Source organism: Myotis daubentonii, chromosome 11, assembly GCF_963259705.1.
Source record: "Myotis daubentonii chromosome 11, mMyoDau2.1, whole genome shotgun sequence".
In the NCBI taxonomy this organism is placed as follows: Eukaryota; Metazoa; Chordata; class Mammalia; order Chiroptera; family Vespertilionidae; genus Myotis; species Myotis daubentonii.
Window position 1 is genome coordinate 72,941,443 of NC_081850.1, and position 26,623 is coordinate 72,968,065.

The following is a 26,623-nucleotide window of genomic DNA, read 5'->3' on the forward strand; positions in this document are numbered from 1 at the left end:
TTATTGATTTTTTACAGAGAGGAAGGGAGAGAGATAGAGAGTTAGAAACATCGATGAGAGAGAAACATCGATCAGCTGCCTCCTGCACATCTCCCACTGGGGATGTGCCCGCAACCAAGGTACATGCCCTCGACCAGAATCGAACCCGGGACCCTTCAGTCCACAGGCCGACGCTCTATCCACTGAGCCAAACTGGTTTCGGCAAGGGAAGATTTTTGACTCAAGTTTTACTTCGGCTCACTATGGGGTTGAACTTGGTTTTTTATTAAGTATGAGGTTTTTAACTTTCAGTGTCTTCCAAAAGAACAGTAATGAAATAATTCTTTATTTTAATTAATATAAGCAATAAAGTTTTGCTTCTTTAGTGATGATTAGACTTGAAATTTTTGGTTTTCATGTCTTTTAATTCAGGTAATTTATTTATTGCAAGAGATCCTCTAGAACAGCACTGTCCAATAGAAATAATGCAAGCCACAAGTAATTTAAAATTTTCTAGCAGTCATATTAAAAAAGGAAAAAACAGGTAAATTTAATTTTAATATCTTTTCTTTAACCTAATTTATACAAGGTGTCATTTTAACATGTAATCAATGTAAAAATTAGTGAGATATTTTAAATTCTTTTTTTTGTTGTTGTACTAAGTTTTCAAAATCTTGTGTGCATTTTACACTTACAGCACATCTCAATTCATACCTGCCATATTTCAAGTGCTCAACTGCTACATGAGACTACTAGCTAGTATTGGACAATGAAATTCTCCTTAAAATTAAAAATAATACTCAAAAGTAAATTTTATTGAGAATTTGAGGTGAAAGTCACACCTACACTTAAGAAGGTTTTCATAAAACTAGAAAACCCTGAGGATTATTAAAGATGTAACTTACAATAGTTATAAGACTGGGTGCAAAACATTATTTTTAATTTTCAGCTAGCTTTATTTGACTACATGCTTCCTTTTTCACATCAGTAGAAAGTGAAACTTCAACTCAGTCCAAAACAATATGCAAGTACTAATCATGATAAAACCTTGTTGTAAGTTTACTTAGCATTCTTAGATATCACATACAATACAGAAGTTCTATTTTTTGAATATAAAATTCTGTGTAAAGAAAAATACTTTCCCTCCCAAAAGAATTTTTGTTAACTTTTTTCAAACGAAAAGACAGCAAATTACAAAAGCAGAAAGTGAATTAATGAAAACATATAAACAAAGGACATAAAGTATTTTTGCATGTCAGGTTAACACAACAGTAATAACAGATCAGGAGTAACTCAAAGGATTCACTAATCAACACGACAGCAATTAAATGCTCAAAGAATAGGAGCCAGCTTGAATGACAACATCTGCTTTTGGAATATATGTTTAACATTGTTTTTTTTTTTCCTAGCAAATTTCCAAACTCCACAACTCTTAAAACAAGAATCTCCGACAAAAATGGCAATGTTGGAAAAAAATGGTCTCTATTTCTTCAAGAACTGAATGTGGGAGTAAACAGACAAGGGATGTTGTGTTAGAAGAGTGGTGTAGCCCTTTAGGCAGATAAAAGAAGGTAACGATGGGAGAACTCTTCTTAATGTTTCAAGAAGCCTTAACTAAATTTGTATAACTATAAAAAGGCTCCACAGGCTAACTAAAACATTTGTTTCTTTGCTTTTGGGAAATTATAGCCGTTTAGTACAGCAACATTGGCTTTCTCAGGTTAACCCAAAGTTCCTACTGGAACTTAAAAGTTTGACTAACACAAAAATGGAAAGGATCCGTTAAAGCACTTTATTTGGGATACAAAGTCCTAATCGCAGCGGGTGGGAAAATAGGGATTAAAAAGACAGGGTCTGGGTACATGGAGAGAAGGAATGAAAAAGGGAACGTAGGTGGTTATAAAAAAATAAATAAATAAAACCGGTAGGGAATCACGAGATTAGCTCTACTTTATGTCAGTGATTACTTGAGACTCTTGGTGCCAAGGTTCTACCTACTGGTATCTTGCAACTCTATTGTGACTCGAAAGAGGTAAATGACAGCTACCCTCATCTCCTTTCCGAAAGCTACGGACACAGAAAAGTAGCTCTGCAAACAAAGATGCTTTCTACCATTTTTCTAAGATGGTGGAAGAGTCTCCCCTTAAGAGGCTTCCCCAAGAAGGAAAAATGCAAGAGGGGAAGAAAGCCGCAGCAGAATTCCCTGGCTCCGTGTCATGCCAGCGCCCCGTCACATGCACTGGGCGACCCCTCCGGGCCGGCCTTCGCCCTCCCGGGAGGTTGAGCCCTCCCAGGGCATTGTCTGGCCAGGGTCCCCGCTTACTACTCAGCCCGCCGCCACCATCCCTGCGTTAGGATCTGGTGAAGCCCCAGGGCGGAAAGCCGAAAAGCTAGGAGGGTACTTGGTTTCGAGAACCTCCTCCAACGCCCCTCTTACTAACTGGCGTGGAAAGGGAAGGGGAGCCTGGCCTTCGCTCGGGTGGATTGCTTAGGGGTCAGAGGCGGCCCCTCTGCAGGAGGCGAAGGGAGGTGGCCATTTGCGCGAGGCCTCGGCATTGAAAGAGCCCGACAAGGCCGGGGCCCTCCTTGATCTCTGGACTCCCGGTTGGGGTGTCAGGTGCGGCCCTCAGTTCCCCCAACCCTCCGTGCACCGACAACGACAGGGCACAGGCCCCGGGCTAACATAGGTCTCCTGCCCGATCGATCGCCGGGGACCAGGGACTCGGACTGGGGCCCGAGCTGCATCGTGCCCGCCCCCGCCCTACCTGTGGGGGCCCGGGCGGGGTCGCTAAGGGCCGCTCCCGGGAGCCCCGCGGCGGCGCGGCTCGGCGACAGAGGCGCCTCGTCTCGCCGGGGCAGAGCTCGGCGGCGGCTTCACGACCTCAAACTCCATCGGGAGCTACAGGGACAGCCCCGTTGGCGGCGGCGGAGGCCGCGACGGGGCCTCCTCCTCCTCCCTCCACCTCCTCCTCCACCACCGCCTCTTCACCATAGAGGCGGACCTGGAGGGAGCCAGACGTAACTCTCGCGAGAAGATACTCCCCACATCACGCGAGATCACGCAAAACCGGGAGTCTGGGCGGTGGAAGGAAAGCGTCGTAGCTCCAGCCACCTGGACCGCGCATTAGCTTCCCTCTGCTGGAGCCGAACCACCCTCATCACGTGACATGGGAAAACTGGAATAAGGTGGGAGGTGCTGTTAAGATGCCTAGGCAAGCCGAAGGGGTTTATGGGAAACTCCCAGCACATTCATCTTCTCCTTGAGCCAGCCTCTTGGACATTGGTTTGAGCTAGTGTCTGACTGCCCTCATGATATTCGTGAAAATCGTGATATTCATTTAACTTAATCTGATACATTTGTATTACAATCTTATCACTCTCCCACAATCAGATGCTGACCCCATTCCTCAATCCCTCTAGGTGCCAAAGGATCTCCCTGATTTAAAAAATGAAAGAAAAAGAGAGCATTTGTTTGGCAGGCAATAACGCACACCTCTTTATTAACGAGAAAATTGAGTTTCTCAGAAGCTGGCAGGCATCAAAATTCAAGCACAAATTTTGGCACTAATAACTTCATAAATAGTTGTTGCAGGATTTTTCACAGTAAACTGCAAGGTATAAATTATTGTTTTTATATCGGAAGAAATAGGCTTGGAATTAATATTTATGGCTAACTTACTATGTGCCAAGTCCTGTGTTAATAAAATTTTCATTTTTACTATTTTTACTTTCATTTATATTTCATTTACTCATCAAAATAATCCTAAAAGGCAGATACTATGTATTCTGTTCCTGATGAGAAACTGAAAAACTCAGATTAAGAAAATGGTCATGAGTTGCAATTAAGCTCAAGGCACTTTCCAATATGAAACCAGATATCCAACAAAAGACTCTATGGAAGCAAACGCACCATGAATTAGAAGACATATGGAAAAAGTTTATAAACTATAATGAACTTAACAATAAATATGGTTATTACTGCCTGGAAGATGAAAAAATACCAATTTTTAAAAATTCAATGGCCACACCAAAGACTATTCTCCCATACATTTTTAGCCTTTTCATACTCTTCTATTTATGAAATATATGCCAATCCTATAGGTTCCCAACAATGGTTCATTTGGTTCAGTTTTCCATTCAACTAGTGATGGGTGTGTGTGTACGCTTTCCATTTTACTGGATAGTTGTACATGATCTGAAAAGATTTTTCAAAGGTGGCCTGACCACTCACTATATTTAAAATTACAATCAGAATTTCCCTTCCCTTGCACTCCCTGCTTTATTTTCTCCATTTCCAAAATCTGAGAAATACATTACATTAATTTTATTCACAAATTTTGTCTCCCTTCAGTAGAATTTAAGTTTCATGAGAGCAGGGATTTTTGTTGGTATACTTAACTTCTAGATATTGTAAGCACTCCATAAGTATTTGTTGAATGAATGAATAGCCAGGAGAAATAGTTTCCTTTTTCAAAATTCATAGATGTACACAAAACACAAAGCTCTCCATTCCCATCTCCAGTTTATTATTTCTTATGTAAACATATATGATAGTTACATCCAAGGAAAAAAAAAGAAAGGATTTTCTCTTATACCAAAGTAACAACTACCTCTCCAAGATCTTTTATTCAAAAATGCAGTAAATGAAGAGGCTTAAGACAAACATTTTGCATTTTCCCCATCATATAGAAAAACAAACAACTAAAAGTGAATGTTTAAATGAATAAATTCAACACTTAACTTTGTCATGCCTGCATTTAAAAAAAGATTTCTTTTTCCTGAAATTGTTTAAGCACATCATGCAAACAGACATTCACCTAGAAATGTTATGAGATCACTCTGTGCTAAATGAACAGGAATAAATAAATAAATAACCATCACTTTCACAAAACACCCCTTCCCCACACGCAAAAAATCTCAAAGTGCTTACAAAAAATTTCACAAGAATCTTACAAGGCACACATAAAACTTAAACATAGTTCAACCATAATTCTTTTATAACATCAAAGATAGGTAATTCATAAAAAACAATAGCAAAAAAGTTTACTATTTGTTCACCCACCCCATCTTCATCCCTCCCCAACTAAATTTTACCGTAAAAAGCAAAAATAAGTATTTCAAACACAAACTATCTCTGATAGAAAAATGTCTACAAATGGCCAATCATAGATCAAATGGGAAAGACGATTAAGCACTGCACTATCATGTTCTCCAGTGGGAGAAAAACACTATTTGCTTTAGAAAAATTCTGTCTCCAATGGAGTGAGCAAATAGTGCAAAAAGACACCAAACTCTCTTTTGCTTTCCCCTCTTCTCTATTCTTAGGAACTCTGGAAGATTTAAATATAAAATCACAGAATTTTAGACTTGGAAATGATCTATAAATGATCAAGATCAAAGTTATTATTTTGCATATAAATTTAAGAGAAGCTCAACAAGAGGTGACCTGTCCAATGATACTAAATGGTGACCTGAAGGGTCATGAAGTTGGCATTCTTATCAAATATGAGAGCTAGATTCTTTAAAGTCTCTCTCAGAGTTAAAATTCTATAGAAAATATATTTTTCACAAGTATCACAAAAAGGATAATGAACATTTATAACAATCAACATGTGATTCATCACAAAATTCTTATAAATGGTACAAAGTATATTGCATATTAAAATATGGAAGGGCTTCAACTGATACTAAATATAGCAGAAATGCTACATAAAGCTGAGGTGAGTAGAAGAGGAATAGAATATCTTGAAAGTAAGATGCATCCAGTCAGGCTTTTTTACTAAAAGTGGTTCCTGTCTTTTAGAAGATATGACTTGCCCTGCAATATATTTTAATCTGTATTATGACAACAAAGTTTTGTGTTAAATGTAGACAAGGCTATTGGAGAGCAATGGCTCATAACACAATCTGAAATATTACTGTAAGTAAAATAACCATATGGTCATGGTTTTGCTTTTGGCACATTTCTGGAAAATAGCATAAAACTCTAAAGATAGTTAAGCTTTTTGTCAACATATAGTAAATAAAAATTGCATTAATGTTAATGACTATTAATAATTAAGAAAACACTAAGATTTCCATCTTTAAACTGTTTATCTAGTGATAACAAGAAAATTAATATGTATGACAACTCAGAAAGAAAAGGGAATGGACTACTAACATACACAAAATGGATGAATCTCAAAGGGCATGATGCTAGGTGAAAGAAGCATCTCAAAAGAGCTCATGCTATGATTCCATTTATGACATTCCAGAAAAGGCAAGATATACTGAAGAACTATTGGCAGGGTGTAGAGTTAGAAGGAACTGCCTACAAAAGGGTAGCATAAAGGAGTTTAGCGGTGGTGATAGAATGTTCTGTATTTTGATTACAGAGGTGGTTGCATAAATCTATGTATGTGTTAAGATTCATGAAACTGGCCCTGACCAGTTTAGCTCAGTGACAAGAGCAGCCGTGGGCAAACTATGGCCCGCGGGCTGATCCGGCCGTTTGAAATGAATAAAACTATTGAAAAAAAAGACCGTACCCTTTTATGTAATGATGTTTACTTTGAATTTATATTAGTTCACACAAACACTCCATCCATGCTTTTGTTCAGGCCCTCCGGTCCAGTTTAAGAACCCATTATGGCCCTCGAGTCAAAAAGTTTGCCCACCCCTGGGCTAGAGCATCGGCCTGTGGACTGAGGAGTCGCAGGTTCGGTTCCGGTCAAGGGCATGTACCTTGGTTGCAGGCACATCCCCAGTAGGGGGTGTGCAGGAGGCAGCTGATGGATATTTCTCTCTCATGGATGTTTCTACCTCTCTGTCCCTCTCCCTTCCTCTCTGTAAAAAATTAATAAAATATATTAAAAAAAAAAGATTCATGAAACTGTATACCAAAAACAAATCATTTAGCAGATGGGATCACTGTTCGAGAAAGGAAACGAGAAATGAGAAGGAGCTAGATATGGAAAGTGTTCCTCTGTCTGATGACCTCAGAGATGTCTGCTACAAGTGTTTTGAGCATACTATTCCTATTACCTAGATACAAATTTGGCAAAGGTCAACTTTACTATGTTAACTAGAAGATAAAAGGGTAGCCCAGCCAACATAGTTCAGTGGTTGAGTGTTGACCTATGAACCAGGAGGTCACGGTTCGATTTCCAGTCAGGGCACATGCCTGGGTTACGGGCTTGATCCCCAGTATGGGATGTGCAGGAGGCAGCTGATCGATGACTCTCTCTCATCATTGGTGTTTCTCTCTCTCCCTCTCCATTCCTCTCTGAAATCAGTAAAAATATATTTAACAACTACAACAAAAAAGGTGTAACATACCTTTGGTTAAGTTGGGATTTCTAAAAGTAATGTTTTAGAGCTTCAAACCAATGGTATGTTTTTACTAGCCACAAAATTATTAGATGCCACTGCATTAAATAAAATCAAGACATTTGGGCCTAATGAATAATTTATAAAATACGTATACTAACAAACCATGGAAATAGTATTTTAAGAAAGGTATAAGGAAATTCTGCTATTCCCAAGTGAATATGAATTATGTTCTTTTACATTTTATAACAACAGGTACCTTGGTGTTTATTTTGCAATCCAAAAGCAGTAGGTTAAAAAATTTATTATTCCTATCTGATTTTAAAGTGACTAATAATGGATAATAGGATGTTTTAAATTTTATCTTTCCATTATCTTAACTCATTAAAGTTATTACATGGCTAGGTTATTTTACACTTCCATCAACTACATAGATACTCAAAATCTGAATATGGAAATTCTGCTGGATCCGCTGTCATTAGAATCAATAATATTTAAGAGAAGAACAGTATTTCTCTAGGTATACAACTGGGACTTATATAACACAAGATGTGAGATAGCATTCCATCAGCTTTATCATGTCTCCCACACTTTGGAACTCTTAGTGTAAGTTCAGAAAGAATAATGTACAGGCAGACCAAAAATAAGACCCAAAGATGAGGAGGAAAACAATATTACAAATGTTGCATTTCTACAGAAAGACTTGCCTAACATAGCTTCCATAGCAAGGTGTGATTCTACTTATAATAGATTTTGTTTTTTGAGATCATGAATAGGTATTTTTTTCACCACTGCTCCGACCATGCACAGAGGTCACATGCTTTTTCAGGGCAGATTTGTGCTTGAAATCCATGTCACAACACTGGCATTTGTATGGCCGATCCCCACTATGTATGTTCAAGTGGTCCTGCAACGTGCTTTTAGCGGTAAATGTCTTCAAGCACACAGTACACTGAAAGGGCCGTATGCCCATGTGCCCTCGAATGTGCCGGTTGAGATTCTTCTTCTGTGTAAATGTTTTCCCACACTGTAAGCACAAGAACAGTTTATGCATCTTAAGGTGGCGCAGATAATTTTCAACATGAAGAAATCCTCGTGGACACCTGGGACACTGGTGCCTCAGTGAATAAATATCTTCCAGGTTCTGAATCTCATTTGCTGTTCCATGACTTCCTTCAGTATTCCCACAAAATGAGCCCTGATCTTGATTCCCAGGAACTTCTGCCACTCTGCTCTCAACCGTAGAATTGATCAGTGAATGCTGTGTTTCAGAGAAATACATGCTTGCTTTTGAAGAGGTACAAGGCTGTGAAAACTGCCCATTTTCTACACCATCGGAATTTATAGATTCCACACGGAGGATACAAATTTCATTGTCTTTAAAACCTATATCAACTGAAGACAGCTCTGGTGACTTCATTTCCTGTGTCTCTGATGTCAGGCTCTCTACTGTAGACTGCAACACATTGCTTTCCTCTTCTTTAACGTGGAAATCTAGGTTTACAGGACTATCTTCTGAAATTTCGATGATCTCACAGTCTTTATCTGTATTTTCTTCCTCATTTTTAACATCTGGGTTAGAGGATTGACACAGGTCGGTATGTTGATTGTTGTTTTTCATAGAAAGGTCGATTTCCAGGTATCCTGACAAAGCTTCTGTACACTTTTCCACAATGTGAACCATCTGAAGGTAACTAGCAGCAGTCAAGTATTTCAAAAGCTCTTTCCTTTTCACTTCAAGTGCTCCAGTATAGCAAGAGAGCAACAATTTTCTGCCAACTTCTGCACTCTGCAAGATGGTAATTCTGACATGCTTTGACTGTGTGAGTAAAAACTGATCTCTCATGAAAGTGGAGCAAGCAGCTAATATCACCTTGTGCCCCTGGAACTCGGTGTCATTAATATAAATGGATACATCACAAAATAAATTCTGCTGTCTCAAGAGATTCATTTTCTGCAAGACTGCATCTCCTTGCTGTTCAAACTGGAAGTGCAGAACATCAGACTCCGCAGCCATGGTCAAAATCTAAGCAAAATATAATACAAACATTGCTGTTAGGATAAGGAATGCTTTCCTACACTGTGCTAGTAAAAACAAACAGAATTTTAAAATCCCAAACCTGAATTCGGTAAAAGAATACTCACTCAAATTTTAATCTGGGTGCTAAGAATACATTTCAGAAAATTAAACCTCAAACTCCAGAAAAATTAAAACGCATTTCTCTCTGATCTTGTGGCACATTTTTTATATTTTTGTTACAGCATTTATATTATATTGCATTGTAGTTAACAGTTTCTGTATTTTTCTCCTTGGCTAAATTTATGTGCCTTGTATAGTTAATGCCACTACCAAATGGCTGTAAATTTCCCAAATTAGAAACCTTAATGTAATCTCCAAACTGTAGACTCCCCATCACTACTGCAGGTCTTTATTCTGTTCACCTGGACCACTGCCATATCTTCCAAAAGTTCTCCTTGATACCAGCCTCTTATATTCCAAACTACCCTACTGAGTGCCACCAAAATTGACATCTTTATTTATTTATTTATTTTAAATATTTTATTGATTTTAGAGAGGAAAGGAGAGGGAGAAAGAGATAGAAACATCAATGGTAAGAGAGAACCACCGATTGGCTGCCTTCTGCACGCCCCCTACTGGGGATCAAGCCCGAAACCCAGGCATGTGCCCTTGGCCGAAATCAAACCCGGGACCCTTCAGTCCGCAGGCCGACGCTCTATCCATTGAGCCAAACCAGCTAGGGCTATTTATTTATTTTTTAAAAAATATTTATGCCGAACCGGTTTGGCTCAGTGGATAGAGCGTCGGCCTGCGGACTCAAGGGTCCCAGGTTCGATTCCGGTCAAGGGCATATGCCTTGGTTGCAGGCACATCCCCACTGGGGGGCGTGCAGGAGGCAGCTGGTCGATGTTTCTCTCTCATCGATGTTTCTGGCTCTCTATCCCTCTCCCTTCTTCTCTGTAGAAAATCAATAAAATCTATTTAAAAAAATATTTTTATTGATTTCAGAGAGGACGGGAGAGGGAGAAAAAGATAGAAACATCAATGAGGAGAGAGAATCACTGATTGGCTGCCTCCTGCACATCCACTACTGGGGATCAAGCCTGCAACCCGGGCATGTGCCCTCCACCGGAATTGAACCCGGGACCCTTCAGTCCGCAGGGCAACGCGCCATCCACTAAGCCAAACTGGCTAGGGCAAATTGACATCTTTCAAAACTTTTCTCCCCCGGCCCCCTCTCCAGCTGTCCTCTACCTACGGGACAGCCTAACCTTTTTAGCAAATAAAAGGTCACTCATGATTTGGCCTTAAGCACTTTTATAGCTTTATCTTTTCTCTACTCTTTTTCATGGAAGTCTCTTTGATATTCATAGTTTCACCACTGCCCAGGCAAGAAGACCCCCGAATGCACCTCTGCACATGTTACGCTCCAGTTACTTTTTCCAGCTAGCGATTTGGCTCCTTTACGGCCTAAATCAAGTAAGGCTTCCTAGACGCCTCCTGTCTCCCCCTTAAGAGTCGGTTGCTCCCAGAGCATCACGAAACAGCGCCTCGTTCAGCCGAGTTCCTGCAGCGAACGCCGGGGACCGGCACGGAGCAGGAAGAGCTTAGGGAGCGTCTGCGGAATTGAACCTGGCTTCCCGCGGCCGGGAAGCGCCGCCAGCTTGCCACAGGTCTTCCCGAGCCAAGCCCAACAGGACCAAGGCCCTGTCGACCAGGTGGTGACAGGACCAGCCCAGCCACCGCCAGGCAGCACCCAGCTGCCCTCCTCCTCCTCCTCCTCGTGGGGCTTCCCCACCCGTCGCGTCTCCCCGCCGCTCACTCACCCACTCGGAAAACCAGTACCGACGTTTCCTCAGCGAAGGACCCGGACCGGAAGGTGGGCTTAGTCTGGAAGGAAATACATCCGGTGTCAACCACCTTGACCCCGCAGGGGGCGGGCTGAGCATACCGGAAGGACATTCTGAGACATCCTCCCTCCCTCACTCCCCCACCCCTGCGGAATGACAGAAAGATGCCCGGTGCCGGCAAATCCCATTTCTCCGGTCCCTGATCAGTACGGGAGCCAATTCCCCTTCTGAGTTCGCCCCAACCTCCGAATCGCAGGAGGCTTGTGAAGTTGGGGTACAGTGCGTCCATCAGAATACCCCGCGCCGGGACCACAGGGAGGCCCTCGCGGATTATTATGGCCAGGTCCTCTCCTTTTACTGGGCCGCCTGCAATTTAAAAGGTGACGGAGGAAGGAGAGGAGACTGCCATGGGGATCAGTATCCGAGATTGCCTAGCTAAAGCCCCATCAGGATCTGGCCCCAACCTCTGGATCTCTCTTCCTTTACTCTATCGCTTCCTTCTCACCCTCACCCCCCGCCCCGCCCACGTTTTTGGGCAAACCGAAGCCTCTCATCTACTGCTTTCTTCCATTTGCCCAATCCCTCCTCCCACTAACCCTTCAAAATCCCCTCATCCTTAAAGCCACCAGGAACTGCCTTGAATTAGCTGGCTCCTAGTTGGGAGCCTGTCAAGCCAACCCTTTGATTGCCTTCATTATTGCAATTATCATTCCAGTATTGAAATCTGCGTCCCATCTAAGCAGAGGTACTTGGGGCAGTGCCTTACCGATCTTTACACTCCCCAAGACTAGCACTCAGTAGGCATCCAAGTATTTGCCAAATGAAGGAATTTCTGAACCAGCTCCTAAAAGCAGTTGCTTTACCCCTTAGTCAACAGGCTCTCATTTAAGTAACTGACCCTAGAAACAATTTCTGGTTAACTCATATTTGGTTCTGAAGCCAAGCTCAGCATATTTTATTAATATGTGTTTTAGCCGAAACCGGTTTGGCTCAGTGGATAGAGCGTCGGCCTGTGGACTGAGAGGTCCCAGGTTCGATTCCCGTCAAGGGCATGTACCTCGGTTGCGGGCACATCCCCGGTGGGAGGTGTGCAGGAGGCAGCTGGTCGATGTTTCTCTCTCATCGATGTTTCTAACTTTCTGTCTCTCTCCCTTCCTCTCTGTAAAAAATCAATAAAATATATTAAAAAATATATGTGTTTTAAAGAATAGGAATGAAGGAAGTATTCCTGTATTCAAATTCAAGCAATTGAAAAGGAAAGGAGGGGAGAAAAAAATAAACTACTCACACCAGAGCTTTAATTGTCACACTTTTATTAAGGAAACTTCCCCATAATAAGTGAAGAGGTAGTTCATAGTATGTCTAACATACAACAGGTTTAAAACAGCTATTCACCAGCTGAAATAAAATGTTCTAGGTTGTTTTTTTAGGACAATATTTAAAAGTAGTGACACTGGTCACCCTCCACTTACAGATTTTCTAAAAAAGAAACTAAAACAAATTAAAACCACATCTGATTTACCTCAGAGCTGCTTCGGTTTGGAGTTTGTCTTTAAAATTAAATAATAAATAAATAACTGTGATACAGTATCTTTTTTAAACCAACTATGGTAAAGAGTGTTCTCCCCTTTTTAGTTTTCCTGGGGATCCATAAAATACAAATGCTGAATAACTAAGGTTTTTAAAAATCTTCCTCTATAAAACTTACTTGATATCAATAATTTGACCACTTTGAAATACAATCTAAGAAACATGTATAAACAAAGAAGGAGAAAAGTAAAATCCCACCAAAATTAAGAAAATGTCTCACAGAAACAGAACACCGGCCCAGCCAAGAGGTTTGCAGTACAAAAGGTGAGAACTATAGCTTTTACAGATACAAAACCATCTAGATGCTGATTTTAAGTGATCAAAAAAAGCAAGGCAGTTTCTTTTATTACTCTTAGTTTAAAATCAAATTGATATCTTAGCTCCCTAAGACTACATGAAACTGTAAGATCTGTGAGAGCAGGGATCATTGCAATCTTACCTTCATATCCTCATCATCTAGCATAGTGCCTGGCAATAGTAGGTGCTCAATAAATGCTTCTTGAATGACTAGATGAACCCAGCAATAGTCTCCAACCAAAGAGAGCAATCTATTTTGAACCCATGACTTTTAGTCTTCAAGCCAGTAACAAAAACAGGACATGAATATAAACAAAGGAAGCACTCCAGCATGAAATTTCCATGCCAAAATGATGTTCAAAGGAAATAATGACTTGTTGGTTAACATGGAAATGTCACACTGTTGCAGAGAACTGGTACTCTGCCTGGGTCATATAAAAACTGGAATGCTTGGCAGCATCATTAGACCATATAATGAGTGACCTTAGGCATAAGATACCTATTAGTCTTATCACTCAATTTTATTCTCATTTTAAATCTTTTAACAAAAGGTAGAAATAATACCTCAAGTCAGATTCACATGTAAATGTATCAAATTATAACAACTTTAAGAATTCCCTGACTACTCAAGTTAAACCTAATTTTTGGTTTATCGGTATATGCACTCTCATAGCTCAAACATGAAAACAAAATCCTGATGGAAATTAAGTAAACAGTTTCCAGACAAAATCAGTTTCACATTTAGATCCTTCTCACATTTATTCTTATTTGTCCTTTCCCTCCCTAATACCCAGCAAATCAGTCACTTGATTGGGATGAATGTAATATTTATTCTAACTAAAAAATAACAAAAATAAATCCTCCTGTGATATTTTGTTTGCAAAATCCAGGCTGTCTTAGAAAGCCAATAGGGATTCACAAAGGTGAGCTTTTTGCTAATGTATTCTTGATTATGTACTAGATCTTGTTAAGCCAAGGGATAGTGAGAAAAAATGAGGAGACATTAGCTCATATTTAGTCACTTATCTTATTTGGCCAACCTTGGCCAGGCCACCTCTTTGGGCTATTAATACCCCAACTTAAAAAAAAAAAAAAAAAAGAGAGAGGTGGAGTAAATTATCTCTTAAGACTCTCTAAGGACTCTAACACTTCTATTACCTATGTCTAACTCATGGGTCAAAAACTAATAAGACTCAAAATTTTACTTCTGAACTACAACACACAGTTGTTCTGTTTTACCATACTTGGAAGATCAACTTTGTATTAGCGATCTATCAAACATAGCAAGGTGGGGCTATAGGAATATCTGAATGCAAAAGCCTGGTTGCTCATTCCACGACCCATTTTTTTCATCCATTTTAGAAATTAAGGTACATGAGAAAATGAGAATTCAGAGACTCTTAGAATACACTGAACAAAACTCTGAAGCCCAAACACCTTTCTGATGGCTAAACACCTCTCTGATAGCTAACCTCTAAAGCAGAGTCCAAAGACTGACTCCTAAATAGCTTCTTTTTAGAGAGACTATTATACTTTAGTACATTTTAAGTATGCTTGGAGCATCCTGACTTAAAAAGCATCAATAAGTTACACATGAATAAGCGTTTGGCTTCTTTTGAGGAAGACATCTCATGTTAAATTGTTGTACAAAGGTACTTCTATTCTTTGTTGATTATGCTCCTCATGGTGATACCTAACTATGCCTGCAGGTGTTGCCGGAAAGATTGTACTCTGGTCTATGTGAACAATTCAGTGACATAAAGCTGGGGGCCATAATGCTGTTGAAAAGAGTGCTGAACAACTTAAAACACTTCTTTATAGCCAGTTCCAAGAAAAGTACAAACGGTAGGGAGTCATTCATTCATAGATGAATTATAAGTAGGCAACCAGAAGTTCTATCACATAGTCAGGCCAATAGCAATATCACTTTATATCTTAGCCTATTTTCTGCCAAAGAAAAATATTATTCACTTCTCTTAGCATAGCATCCATTAGTGGATTGCAGGTGATGTTATTAACTTGTTGGTGCCTTCCGAATGCGTCCAGTGAAAAGCCTAAAATGTGTCAGTCTAAAACATAAGTCAATGTTAGGTAGACAAATGGAATACTCCTTGGGAAAGGAAGACAGGCATCACAAGATAATTCAAAACAGAAAATGGGAGAGGGCAAAAGGAAGGCAAAACCACTCCAAGTGGTAAATTGCCTGGTCTGTTAGTACTTTGATTCATTCTACAAACTGCACAGAGGCTTTGGAGAAGTCAAGCTAGCAAAATCTCTTCTAAAAACACTCAAGACTATTGCCACGTTTTCAGTCACTTCTAGTTTTGAGCATAAAGCCCCTACTCAGTTCACACAAGTACTATCATTCCTTAGGTTCAGGACAGCTTGGGCCAGTTTACCTGCATCCAGGACCTGTGTTGCATCAGGTTGTGGCTGACACCCTTTAGAGTCTGTAACTGTTGTACATGCAAAAGAATCAAAATCCACTGTGAGGTCTTGCACATTTCTCTCATTGGCATTATCAAAGCTGTTTTTGCCATGCAGCTGTTTAAGGTGTTTCCTCAAAACTGGCTTATGTGCAAAAACCATGTCACAATAGTTACACTTATGGGGCTTATCTCCACTGTGAAGGTTAAGATGATCCTGTAAGGAACACTTCTGAGAAAAGGTTTTCCCACAGATCTTACACTGGAAAGGTTTAATGCCGGCATGCACACGCATGTGTCGATGAAGGTTGCCTTTCTGAGTAAAAGTCTTGCCGCAGAGTAGACACATAAATAGTTTGTGCATTTTTAAATGGTTGGCGTAGTTCTCCAGGTGACGGAACACCCTGGTACACTTTGGGCATTGATGATGCCACTGTAGGCCTTTGTCTACACCTCGAATATTAGGCCCAAAGACATCTTTTGAGGCCAAGACGATGTTATCACTGCCTGTGTAAGAGAGGGCATAATTGTGGAGATGGTTTTGTTCTATTTCACTTACTCTGTTTTCCACAGTTGAATTTATCAGGGAGTGCTGGGGCTCTGATGAATGTAAAGCAGTGGGTTCAGAAGAAATAAACTGGTTCTGATCTTTTTTACTTCTAACCTCTGATACATCCCCAATAGATTCAACCTTAACAATCTGAATATCACTGTCCTCCATATCCATACTGTCTTCAGATGGATGAATACAAGGTGAGTCCTGCTTTGGGGAGCCTCTGGCATCTCCCTGCTGTTCTTTTGACTGGGGAGAAGCACTCTGTGGTTCACATCCCTCTTTACTATCCAGTGGTTGTTTTGGCTTTATAAACTTCCACAGGGCCTGTGTGCACCGTTCTACAATGTGGCTCATCTGAAGAAAACTCGCAGCAGTCAAGTAATTTACCAGTTCCATCTCAGGGAATTCCAGCACACCACTATAACAGGACAAGAGCAATTGTCTCCCCACTTCGGAACTCTGCAATATGGAGATTTTCACCTCTCTGGAATCATTCAGTAAAAACTGGTCTCTTAAGAAGGGGGAACCTGCAGCAAACACAATTTTATGCCCCTGTACCTCAATATCATCTATGAGAACTGTAACATCACAAAATTTATTCTCTTCTCTTAATTTGTTCATTTTTTGTAACATTGAATCTCCATAATTTTCAAACTTGAAGTGAAGGAGATCTGATCTTTCAGACATTTTGGCAGACCTAAAGAACAGAAATGTAAAAAGGATGAATTTAAGAAAATTCAAACAATGAAGAAACCTGAATTTTCTTTCCAAAACCAAATTTGTGTTATCATGTCTGTTTGTATGTATACAAATGAAATTTGCCTTGAAAGAGGAAACAGTATAACAGCTTTCAAAGGCTGTTGAAAATTACTCCTTGTCAACATCAAGTGTCAACTGCACCTGAGGAGTGGACTTGTATCAGTATAAATAGCTTGGCATTCATTCAACTTTTAAAGATACAGGAACAGTACTTGAGTTACTCCAATGAGCATTTTTTTTTCTTCACAAATGAGAATTCTTTCAGGTTTCAAAAAGAAACTAAAACATCCCAACAAGTAATAATGACATAACAATTTTCTTTTGCATGACACTGTGAACCTACTTCTTCAAAGACAAAACACTGCTCTTTTGCTTTGTATTTTAAAGAACTGCAATGACATTGCTTGCACCATTCCTGTGTAAACCGTCTTCTGTTTAAAAGGATGTGTATTTATTCATACAAGTATTTCTACAATAAAATGAAAGTTACAGACCTAAAGGGATAATGTATATCCTGTGCATTGGACAAATCTAATTCTCTCTTGAGAAACATTTCTTGATATAGAAAGGAAATAAAATATTTGATATAGAAAAAACATAAACCACTTGGTGGGAATCAGAGTAAGAGCAAATATTTAATTAATTTTTACTGGATTCTGGTCTTTCTTCTTTGCCCAACTTTATACATCATTATGCATCAACTGGACAACTAGAACAGACTCATACATGTTCCGTGGCTTCCTGGTTCTATTCCTTTTAATCCAACTCCTACATCACCACATGACATCTTTAGAAAACACAGTTCTGATTATATTCAACCCCTACCTAAAGTCCTGTGATTGCCCATTGTCTTGTGGATAAAGACCAACCTCTTGAGTATAAATTTTTAAGTAAACTAATAATAATTAAGATAAACATTGGCATAACACATTCAACTATGGAGAAGGTGTCTTTGCCAAAATTCTCTGCATATCTGTCCCTTTATAGAAAAAATAAATATGGAAAAAGTCCCCATATTCTGATTCCATACTCTCCAAATAATTTTCTGGTAACTTGGCTTCCTGTGTGTATCTCTAAAAGGAAGGATGAATTAGCTTTGCCACCAGCCATTGTAAAAATAATAAACTGGCATTCTCTGTCTATATACCAGTCTCCAGTGAGATCAGTAGAATATCAGCTATACCTTAAGAAATAGCTCGATAATTTCAGTCCATCAATAAATTCACCTTGAATTTTGAGCATTCATCAACTCTGTAGTTGAGAATTATATAAGACAACCAGCTGCTCTTGGCCAGATTTGGATCCTAAAGCCCAATCTTTATAATTTTACCTTCTACAACACTGACCTGCAAAGGTTCATAGAAAACCAGCTCCTGAAGGCAGAGTCTAAGTCTTCTTTTAAAAATATATTTTATTGATTTTTTTTTTTTTTTACAGAGAGGGAGAGGGATAGAGAGTTAGAAACATCGATGAGAGAGAAACATCTATCAGTTGCCTCGTGCACACCCCCTACAGGGGATGTGCCAGCAACCAAGGTACATGACCTTGACTGGAATGGAACCTGGGACCCTTCAGTCTGCAGGCTGACGCTCTATCCACTGAACCAAACCGGTTAGGGTTTAAGTCTTATATTGCTCAGTGCCTGGTGCATGATGGCATTCTACTGACTCCAAGCCTTAGCACAGTTATTTCTTTAGTCTAGAACACTGCTCCTAGCCAATTCTGACTTTATTTCCTCTGAGAGGCCCTTCCCTGACCCTTTAGACCAGTGGTTCTCAACCTTCCTAGTGCCGTGACCCTTTAATACAGTTCCTCATGTTGTGGTGACCCCCAACCATAAAATTACTTTCGTTGCTACTTCATAACTGTAATTTTGCTACTGTTATGAATTGTAATGTAAATATCTGATATGCAGGATGTATTTTCATTGTTACAAATTGAACGTAATTAAAGCATAGTGATTAATCACAAAAACAATATGTAATTATATATGTGTTTTCCGATGGTCTTAGGCAACCCCTGTGAAAGGGTCGTTCGACCTCCAAAGGGGTCGCGACCCACAGGATGGCGACCCACAGGTTGAGAACCGCTGCTTTAGACTAACAGTTTTCTCTACTGAACCCATTGCTCGGTACTTCTATCATAACACTAAAAATCATTTGTTAAATACTTGTTCCTTCCCCTCCAAACTGCAAGCTTCATAGACAGAAACATCTCCATCCTATTCAACAGGCTAATGCTGGGGGCATCCATCTTCTAAAGCCAACCACTTTTTCCTTTCGCTTCAAATTATACTTATTGCAGCCACATTACTGGTCAAACCCTCTTCTGTTCAAACTGGTGTGTTCTCCTGCCACCTAACACTGTACTAACCACACAGCAGTGCTCAGGTTGTGTTTGTTAAACCTACAGGATTTGTTTGGCAGTGGTAAGAAGGAAGAATTGCTGTTAGGAAGACCAGCTCAGCATCTGCAGAAGCATTACAGACAGGTCTGAGGCCATGGAGCTTAGGAAGGAAGGAAAATGGGAATATGGAGCAAAGAAAAACAACAAAAGCTATTTCATAGAACTTGGTAATTTACTGGATACAGAGAATGAAAAAAAGGAATGTGTAAAGAAAGGGTCTAAGCGTACAAGTTCAGCTAAATGAAACTGTCATTGAAAGAAAGGTGATATTTAGGAGGGAGAACTGGTAGGGTGCAGGTATATTAACAAAAATATACATAAGATGTAAAGAAGCAAATGTTGCATCAGAGAAAATATGGTGAATATCAGATGAAAAGGAATAAATCTAGGAGATACAGGAAATATATCAGTAAAGAAACAGCAAAACTGTATTATCACTGGTCAGTGTTAGCAAATACAGTAGCTTAATATATTCATTCTGGAAAGAGCAAATGTCCCAATTGAAAAACAGAATTTTAAAAATGGTTATTGTTTCAAATAACCAAACAAAAGGGGCATTCATTTTTAGAGTTTAGCTTGTCCTTAATCTACCCTCTGGTCAGTATTTTCCCACTCACACCCCAAAATGAGCATTAACGGCTTCCATCTGTAGTGTGACAGGACTCACAATACTTCATTGTTCCTTGGAGCTCCGAAGATGAGGAGCTGGAAGTTCCCTTTACTTATTCCTATCCATCAGTCTCAATAAACTTACCAGGAGGAACAGCCAAAGAGATATTCAGGAAAGTGCTCACATTGAATAAAAAAGACATTTTATCCTGTTTAAGAAGTTTTCAATAATATGTGTCAGCCCACTCTATTGTTTCCCGTTGATAAACTCTTATTTCCAGGCCACAGTTTATCCCTTAATTGTTTCCTGTCCCTAGTTTCTCTTTCCAATAGACTGTTAATTATTTGAGGGCAAAGGTCAATTGCTACTTTTTACAGAGATCATTCAACAAAACACAGCAGAATAATAAAAGTTTATTAATAAACTTTAAAATTATTAAAATAATTTGAAATTATTATTGAGTGCCTTGGGAAAAATTTCTTACGAGGGTTTATTTCCAAAATACTTTTGATAATATAAAACTAAATTTTAAAAAAGCCTTTTTTTTTTTTTTTTTTTTTTACTTTTTAAAAATGACAAAATGAAAGGAAATAACTGTGTTTCTTATAAACTGGCTTAATTTTATTTAAGAATTAAGAATTAAAGGAATAGGCCAAAACCGGTTTGGCTCAGTGGATAGAGCGTCGGCCTACGGACTGAAAGGTCCCAGGTTCGATTCCGGTCAAGGGCATGTACCTGGGTTGCGGGCATATCCCCAGTAGGAGATGTGCAGGAGGCAGCTGATCGATGTTTCTCTCTCATCGATGTTTCTGGCTCTCTATCTCTCTCCCTTCCTCTCTGTAAAAAATCAATAAAATATATTTTAAAAAAAAAAAGAATTAAAGGAATAGTAGTTAATCTTTACAGAAACCTTGCTAAGTTTACAGAAACCTTGCTATGTACCAGGTATAGGCTAAGTGCTTTACCAATATTGACCCATTTAATCCTCAAAATCCCTGTAAGGTAGGTATTATTATTTCTCCCACTTTACATATGAGGAAACTCAAGCTTGGAGAACATAAATAACTTCCTCAATTTAAGAGAGGTAGAAAGTGTTAAATATTAGAGTGGAACTTGTGCCCAAGCTTCGTGATGCCAAAATGTGTCCAACAACTAGGCTAGCTCAAGTTTTATAGGAATAATGTTAACTGTGGAACTGTTCAAATTTCCCTCCTCATATCCATTCAGCTGGATGCTTATGATTTATATGCTTTTGTGTATTTACTTCAATAAAAGGCTTATGTTTAAAAACAAAAAGTACAACTTAAAGTGAAATCTGTGTCAAGTCTAGAGGATCTTAATATTAATAGCGATTTATGTATTAGTCTTATCCCTGATTGCATTTTATACCCTTACCCTTGTTTTATCTTGTTTTCTCACCTATTTTAACTGTTATTTTTTCCATCTTTTGTGTATTTATCTTTTTAGACTGAAACAATTCAATTTGCAAATAAAACAGAGAATAAAAATTACAAATATATTGGGTTTACAGAGTCCGCAACTGTAGTTAACATTTTAGTACAGTAATTATTCATACTTTTCATAAAAACCACTCATATAATTCTAGATTATGGCAGAGCTTCTAGTAACTGGAAGAAATAACTGAGCAGGTAGAATTGGTCACTACATCCTGTTGATTCTTTCCTCAGAATGATTTCAAAATTCTCTCTATTCTTTTTTAAAATATATTTTTATTGATTTCAGAGAGGAAGGGAGAGAGAGAGAGAGATACATAAATGATGAGAGAGAATCATTGATTAGCTGCCTCCTAGACACCCCCAACTGGGAATGGAGCCCACAACCTGGGCATCAGACCTGACCGGGAATCAAACCATGATCTCCTGGTGGTTCATAGGTTGATGTTCAACCACTGAGCAACACCAGCTGGGCTGGCTCTCTCTCTCTCTCTCTCTCTCTCTCTCTCTCTCTCTCTCTCTCTCTCTCTTTCCCTCTGTCTCTTATTATTGCCATAGTTCTGGTCCTAATCATCTATTGCTTAGATTACTTCAATTAAATCTGAATCCGCCGTTTCCATCAGCAAGTTTTGAATGACCTATTTCTCAAATATCAATGTAATTCTCACTTAAGATCACTTTCTCTTTGTTTATATTTACATAATTTTTCCATAATTATGTCCATGTAACAAATGCGTCAACTGATTTGAAAATTTCCCTTTGTTCATACGTGTAACCAAAAAGGATCAGTGAATACGTATTCCAGGTTAGACAATGTTCACTGGTATGCTCTGAGCAGTGAGAATATACCCAAGTTTCTTATGTCAAATGCCTCTAATAATTACTGATAAGGAAAACTTTTCTATCTGTACAATAATCTACCAAGCTGTATGTCAGTCTGTTTCCTCATCTACCTCATAAAAGTGTCTTTATATTTCAACTTAGCACTCACAACTATTTGGAAATCTTTGTTTATCTCACTAACATCATATGCCATTTTTTAAAGATGTTGTAATATACTACAGCCTTTCTCTCTATAAACCTCAATCCTTTTCTTCTTTTGGGTAACTGTCAGAACACTACATTCTCCAAGTTTTCACACTTTTGTGTGTTTTCCCCCTTATTATTCTACATAACATATACAGAAATACATCATTTCTGGAAAAATTTTGAACATTATAGATAAAGCCAAAGTCCCCTTTCCCAACTACCTTTCACTCAGTACTCAGCTTGTTCTAAGTTTGGTCCTTAATGACTCTCCCTCTCCCCATTTAACTTTTTTAGTTGGTTTATTTTAAAGAGAGGAAGGGAGGGAGGGAGAGATTTGTTGTTCCACTTATTTATGTGTTCATTGGTTGATTCTTCTATGTGCCCTGACCTGACCAGAGATGGAACCCACAACCTTGGCGTCCCATGACGCTCTAACCAACTAAGCTACCTGGCTAGGACCCCTTCCTCATTTTAAAAACACTTTTGTATGCCTACCCACAGTTTATGTTATTAGACATAAACTATACATATTGCTTGCAACTTCCTTTTCTCATTTATTGTTTTTGAGACCTATATATGATGAATAATTATAGACCTAGTTCATTTTAAAACTGTTGTATAGAAGTGGGTAAGTTATTTAACTACTGGCCTCAGTTTTCCACCAGTCTTTTGCAAGTATGCACAAAAGTATAACAGTATATATAACCTTCACAACTTAGTCCTTGATTTTTTCCTGTGTTTTATTTTTTTCAAGGCTTACTTCCTCAGAAAGCCTGTCTGGTTTCTCAATGTTTTATTACATTCTCTATTTTAAAAATTCCTAAATCCTCACCCTCAAGGCCAACCTTAACCAAACTTAACGCCAGTTCAAAGTACTCAAAATACTTGCCTTAGGCTATTACTGTATCACTTGAAATACATGATGTCTAAACTATTGCATTATCTTAAAATTCAATTAGTCAAAAATAAGAATTTATGGAGAATGGCTCTAAGGAAAGTAGATGCGGAGGCAAAGAAACCTGCTAGTATGCTATTACTCAAGCAGATCAAGATAGAAATGATGAGGACTGAACAGAGACAGTAATAATATGGACGGAGAGAAGAAACAGAATTGAGAGTTTTTCCAAACAATCAACTGATGAACTTGGTGACCAAGGGGATGAACAAGAAAGCAAAGGTCAAGATGACACCAAGATATTTGGCTAGAGTGACTGGATGTCTTCAAGAGTGCCATTCAATAAGCTAGGAAATACTGGAGGGGATGATTATGGGTCTGGTCTTAAAATGTTTAGTCAGAGGAGCCGGCATGGCATCAAGGGGAAGATCCATTAGCTAGTTCAGTGGTTGGCAAATTGCAGCTCGCGAGCCACATGCGGCTCTTTGGCCCCTTGAGTGTGGCTCTTCCTAAGCCTTAGGAGTACCCTAATTAAGTTAATAACAATGTACCTACCTATATAGTTTAAGTTTAAAAAATTTGGCTCTCAAAAGAAATTTCAATCGTTGTACTGTTGATATTTGGCTCTGTTGACTAATGAGTTTGCCGACCACTGAGCTAGTTGGATATGAGTCTGAAGTTGAAGAGGAGACTAGATTATAGATAGTAAGTGATAGATGAAAGTGTAATAGAAATTGACCTAATTGTGAAAGAAATGGACCTAAAATGGCACAGATTGAAAGAAGATCTAAGACAGGAGGAAAGAAATAAAAAAGAAATACATAACAAATATAAAACCGTTACTTACCTTCTTCTCAATCTGGATCACTGTCCAAGCCTCTCCCTTTTTTACCAATGAGCTTACCTTTGCTTAAAATTTCCCCACTCCTTTGACTCCCATATTTAGTCACTGCTTACTTTAGTAGTATAAAACCATGGATTCTGGAGCCATACTTCCTAGGATCAAAACCCTGCTCAACCACTTACTAGCTGTGTGACCTTAGGCAAGTTATTTAACCACTTCTGTGCTTCCATATACCCAATGTCAAATAGTAATATTACTTCATAGAGTTGTTATGGGAAATTAAATTCATTTTAAAGTAAATTAAATTTAAAGATTAAGTTCATTAAAAAAAAAAAAAAAAAGCTTAGAACAATACCCGGAATGAGCTCTATAAGCATTCCTTAGGTAAATAAACAAATAAAGCCTGTAAATTTTCTCTGGGAAAGCCTTCATATGTGGCCTTTTCTCATCCTCATTTAACAACCAGTTGAGAACTCCATTATTTCATATATCATCACCTCATCACTCTGCTAAAATTGCTTTTTGAAGGATCACTAATGATTTCTTAATACAAAAAATTCAATATTCCCCCCCCCTCACTCCCCAAATGCTCTGCATGAATTGTTCCAGTGGCTTCCTTCTCAATATTCTCTTCTCTTGATTTCTGGGTCTTTTTGAGAGCTTGTTTGGAGGTTCTAGCAGGGGAGCGCAGCTACTCGTATACCCTTGACCGAAGACCGGTCCTCTCCTGGGGGGGGGGGGGGGAGTTCGTCCTCTTCGACCAAGCGCGCAGCTTCGGGAGGGACGCACATGGATCGGTGAGGGAGGAGGGGGACACCCGCCTAGCCAGCCAGATCAGCCGAATCAACCCTGGCGATCAATGGGGTGACAGATGTCGCAGCCAGATCGCCCTCACATCCGATTTCTGGGTCTTTTTGGTTGTAAGAACTTTATATTCTTATGCTTTATCCCCTAAGTCTGCTTCTGCTGCTACACCAACTACTATTTCATAATGCAACCATTCCCCAAATTATTCCCTTCAATATCAATAATATCTTCCTGTTGGCAACTATTCCCATAGCTTCCACCTCTATGCAGATGACTCAAGCCTTTACCTCTAGCCACAATATTTAGGCTAAGCTACAGATTTGCACTTCAACTATACACTGGAAAGTTCCATTAGACCTCTAATGCAACATATCAAAAAAATAAATTTGTAATCTACACTAAGCTTATGGCTTTATTGCTGACAATGGCATCGATGTTCTTCAAATACCAAAAGCCTAAAACCTGGGAATCAGCTTGGGTACCCCTTCCACCCTCAAAAGCCAATTTATTATGGAGTCTTCACACCATTCACTATAGCACACTTGCTTGCTTTCCAGTAATACCTTCATAACTCGATTTCAGGACTTCAATACTGCTTTCTAAGCTGATGTCATTACTCCTTAAAACACACACACACACACACACACACACACACACACACACACAAAACCTCCAATAAGTATACCTAGATTTTTAGCTACAGAGTTCAGAATCAGTCTATAGAAATTTCTATTCTATAGACTGATCTCCAGAATAATATGGCTTTCTAGAGTGCAACTTTGTATCATTCTCCTCCTTAAAATTATGAAGACTATCCACCTCCTTTAGGAGTGAACCTTTCACCACCTGGACCTTGGTCTACTTTCCCAATCTCACATCTTATCTACACACAAGGACCCCCCCCCCCCGTTCTCCACCCCCGTTTCCTCCTCTCCCCACACAAGTTATGCTCAGTCATCCTTTCAAAGCATTGCAACTGTTTCTTCTGCCTGAAAAGCGCTTCACCTGATGTTCAAGAAGTATAATTCAGAAGTCACTTTCTCTCTTCAGCCTTCCCAGCAGCTGCCCCTTGAGCAGTTCACACATGTATGACTCATACATACTCGATTGTCGGAGCACTTATTTGTTTATATGTGGCTCCCAAACTTGACTATAAAAACTGGGACGGTATCTTACGCATCCCCAGTGCCTGGCACAGCGCCAGTCATAGAAAAGGTGCTGCAGCCAGAAGCTGATGCGCAGGAAACCCCGGCAGAAGGATAACCTCATAGTGCTTCCCGCGGGCTGGCACCAAGGCCTTGCCAAAGCCCCCGCTCTGGCTCTTCCTACAAGAAACCAGAGTCAGGCGTCCGAGCCAACTGCTGGGACCTCGGCCGGGGTCGCAGGAGGAGGTCCCGGGAGCATCCTTAAACACTCCGGAGGAGGGAAGGGAAAGGGGCGGGGCGCAGCGTGGGCTGGGCCAAGGGCTCCTTAAGTCCCCCCGGGCCTAGGCCAGCCCCTCGGCCCCCATCACGTCCTGGCCCATCGAGGGCCCCAAGGGGCTCCATCCTGAGAGACCCCGTACCCCTGCCCGGTTCTCTGGCCGCCTCCGCACTTACAGACCCAGGGGAAGGCCACGGTCAGTATCCGGCACCACCAGGAGCTCCGGCCCCTCGGGGCTCCGGAATGGGGGAGGGGCAGGGAACCCGAGCCAAAGGGGGACCCAACGGAACCGGAAGGGCAGCCCTCGCGGACAGGGACGACTTCCAGGTCCCATGGTCCTCTCCGCCAATCGGAAGGCTCGCAAGGCGACG

The 26,623-nt window shown here is 39.9% G+C and overlaps 3 protein-coding genes across 12 annotated transcripts in view; all 3 read right to left on the reverse strand.

Annotated features, from left to right (window-relative positions):
• Positions 1 to 2,982, reverse strand: part of RC3H2 (ring finger and CCCH-type domains 2) — a 43,664-nt gene extending 40,682 nt beyond the window's left edge. For 3 of the 5 annotated variants that reach the window (XM_059657928.1, XM_059657926.1, XM_059657925.1), the window contains exon 1: positions 2,745 to 2,981. The gene's annotated coding sequence lies outside the window, so the exon portion shown is untranslated. Of the gene's footprint in view, positions 1 to 2,744 lie in introns of all 5 variants that reach the window. The other 2 variants (XM_059657930.1, XM_059657929.1) reach the window with 1 other exon arrangement.
• Positions 2,983 to 4,484: 1,502 nt separating this feature from the next.
• On the reverse strand, positions 4,485 to 26,447 carry ZBTB6 (zinc finger and BTB domain containing 6). Of its 4 annotated transcripts, XM_059657959.1 has the most exons (3): positions 26,429 to 26,447; positions 11,134 to 11,197; positions 4,485 to 9,313 (listed from the first exon to the last, which is right to left on the reverse strand). In XM_059657959.1, the coding sequence occupies exon 3, from the start codon at positions 9,302 to 9,304 to the stop codon at positions 8,054 to 8,056; it is 1,251 nt and encodes a 416-aa protein (XP_059513942.1). In that variant the 5' UTR covers positions 9,305 to 9,313; positions 11,134 to 11,197; positions 26,429 to 26,447; the 3' UTR covers positions 4,485 to 8,053. The 4 variants fall into 4 exon arrangements, with proteins under 4 accessions (XP_059513942.1, XP_059513946.1, XP_059513943.1 ...); XM_059657963.1 differs by lacking the exons at positions 11,134 to 11,197; positions 26,429 to 26,447 and adding an exon at positions 10,719 to 11,116; XM_059657960.1 differs by lacking the exons at positions 11,134 to 11,197; positions 26,429 to 26,447 and adding an exon at positions 10,623 to 11,116.
• On the reverse strand, positions 12,454 to 26,531 carry ZBTB26 (zinc finger and BTB domain containing 26). 3 transcript variants are annotated; one of them, XM_059657956.1, is made up of 2 exons: positions 26,429 to 26,531; positions 12,454 to 16,723 (listed from the first exon to the last, which is right to left on the reverse strand). In XM_059657956.1, exon 2 carries the CDS (start codon positions 16,711 to 16,713, stop codon positions 15,388 to 15,390), a length of 1,326 nt encoding a protein of 441 aa, XP_059513939.1. In that variant the 5' UTR covers positions 16,714 to 16,723; positions 26,429 to 26,531; the 3' UTR covers positions 12,454 to 15,387. The 3 variants fall into 3 exon arrangements, with proteins under 3 accessions (XP_059513939.1, XP_059513941.1, XP_059513940.1); XM_059657958.1 differs by having other exon boundaries at positions 26,433 to 26,527; XM_059657957.1 differs by lacking the exon at positions 26,429 to 26,531 and adding an exon at positions 25,836 to 26,397.
• Between the last annotated feature and the right edge of the window lie 92 nt (positions 26,532 to 26,623).

Bases quoted from the DNA above. Each gene is read 5' to 3' on its own strand.
- ZBTB6 (XM_059657959.1), bottom strand. From the start codon at position 9,304: ATGGCTGCGGAGTCTGATGTTCTGCACTTCCAGTTTGAACAGCAAGGA.
- ZBTB26 (XM_059657956.1), bottom strand. From the start codon at position 16,713: ATGTCTGAAAGATCAGATCTCCTTCACTTCAAGTTTGAAAATTATGGA.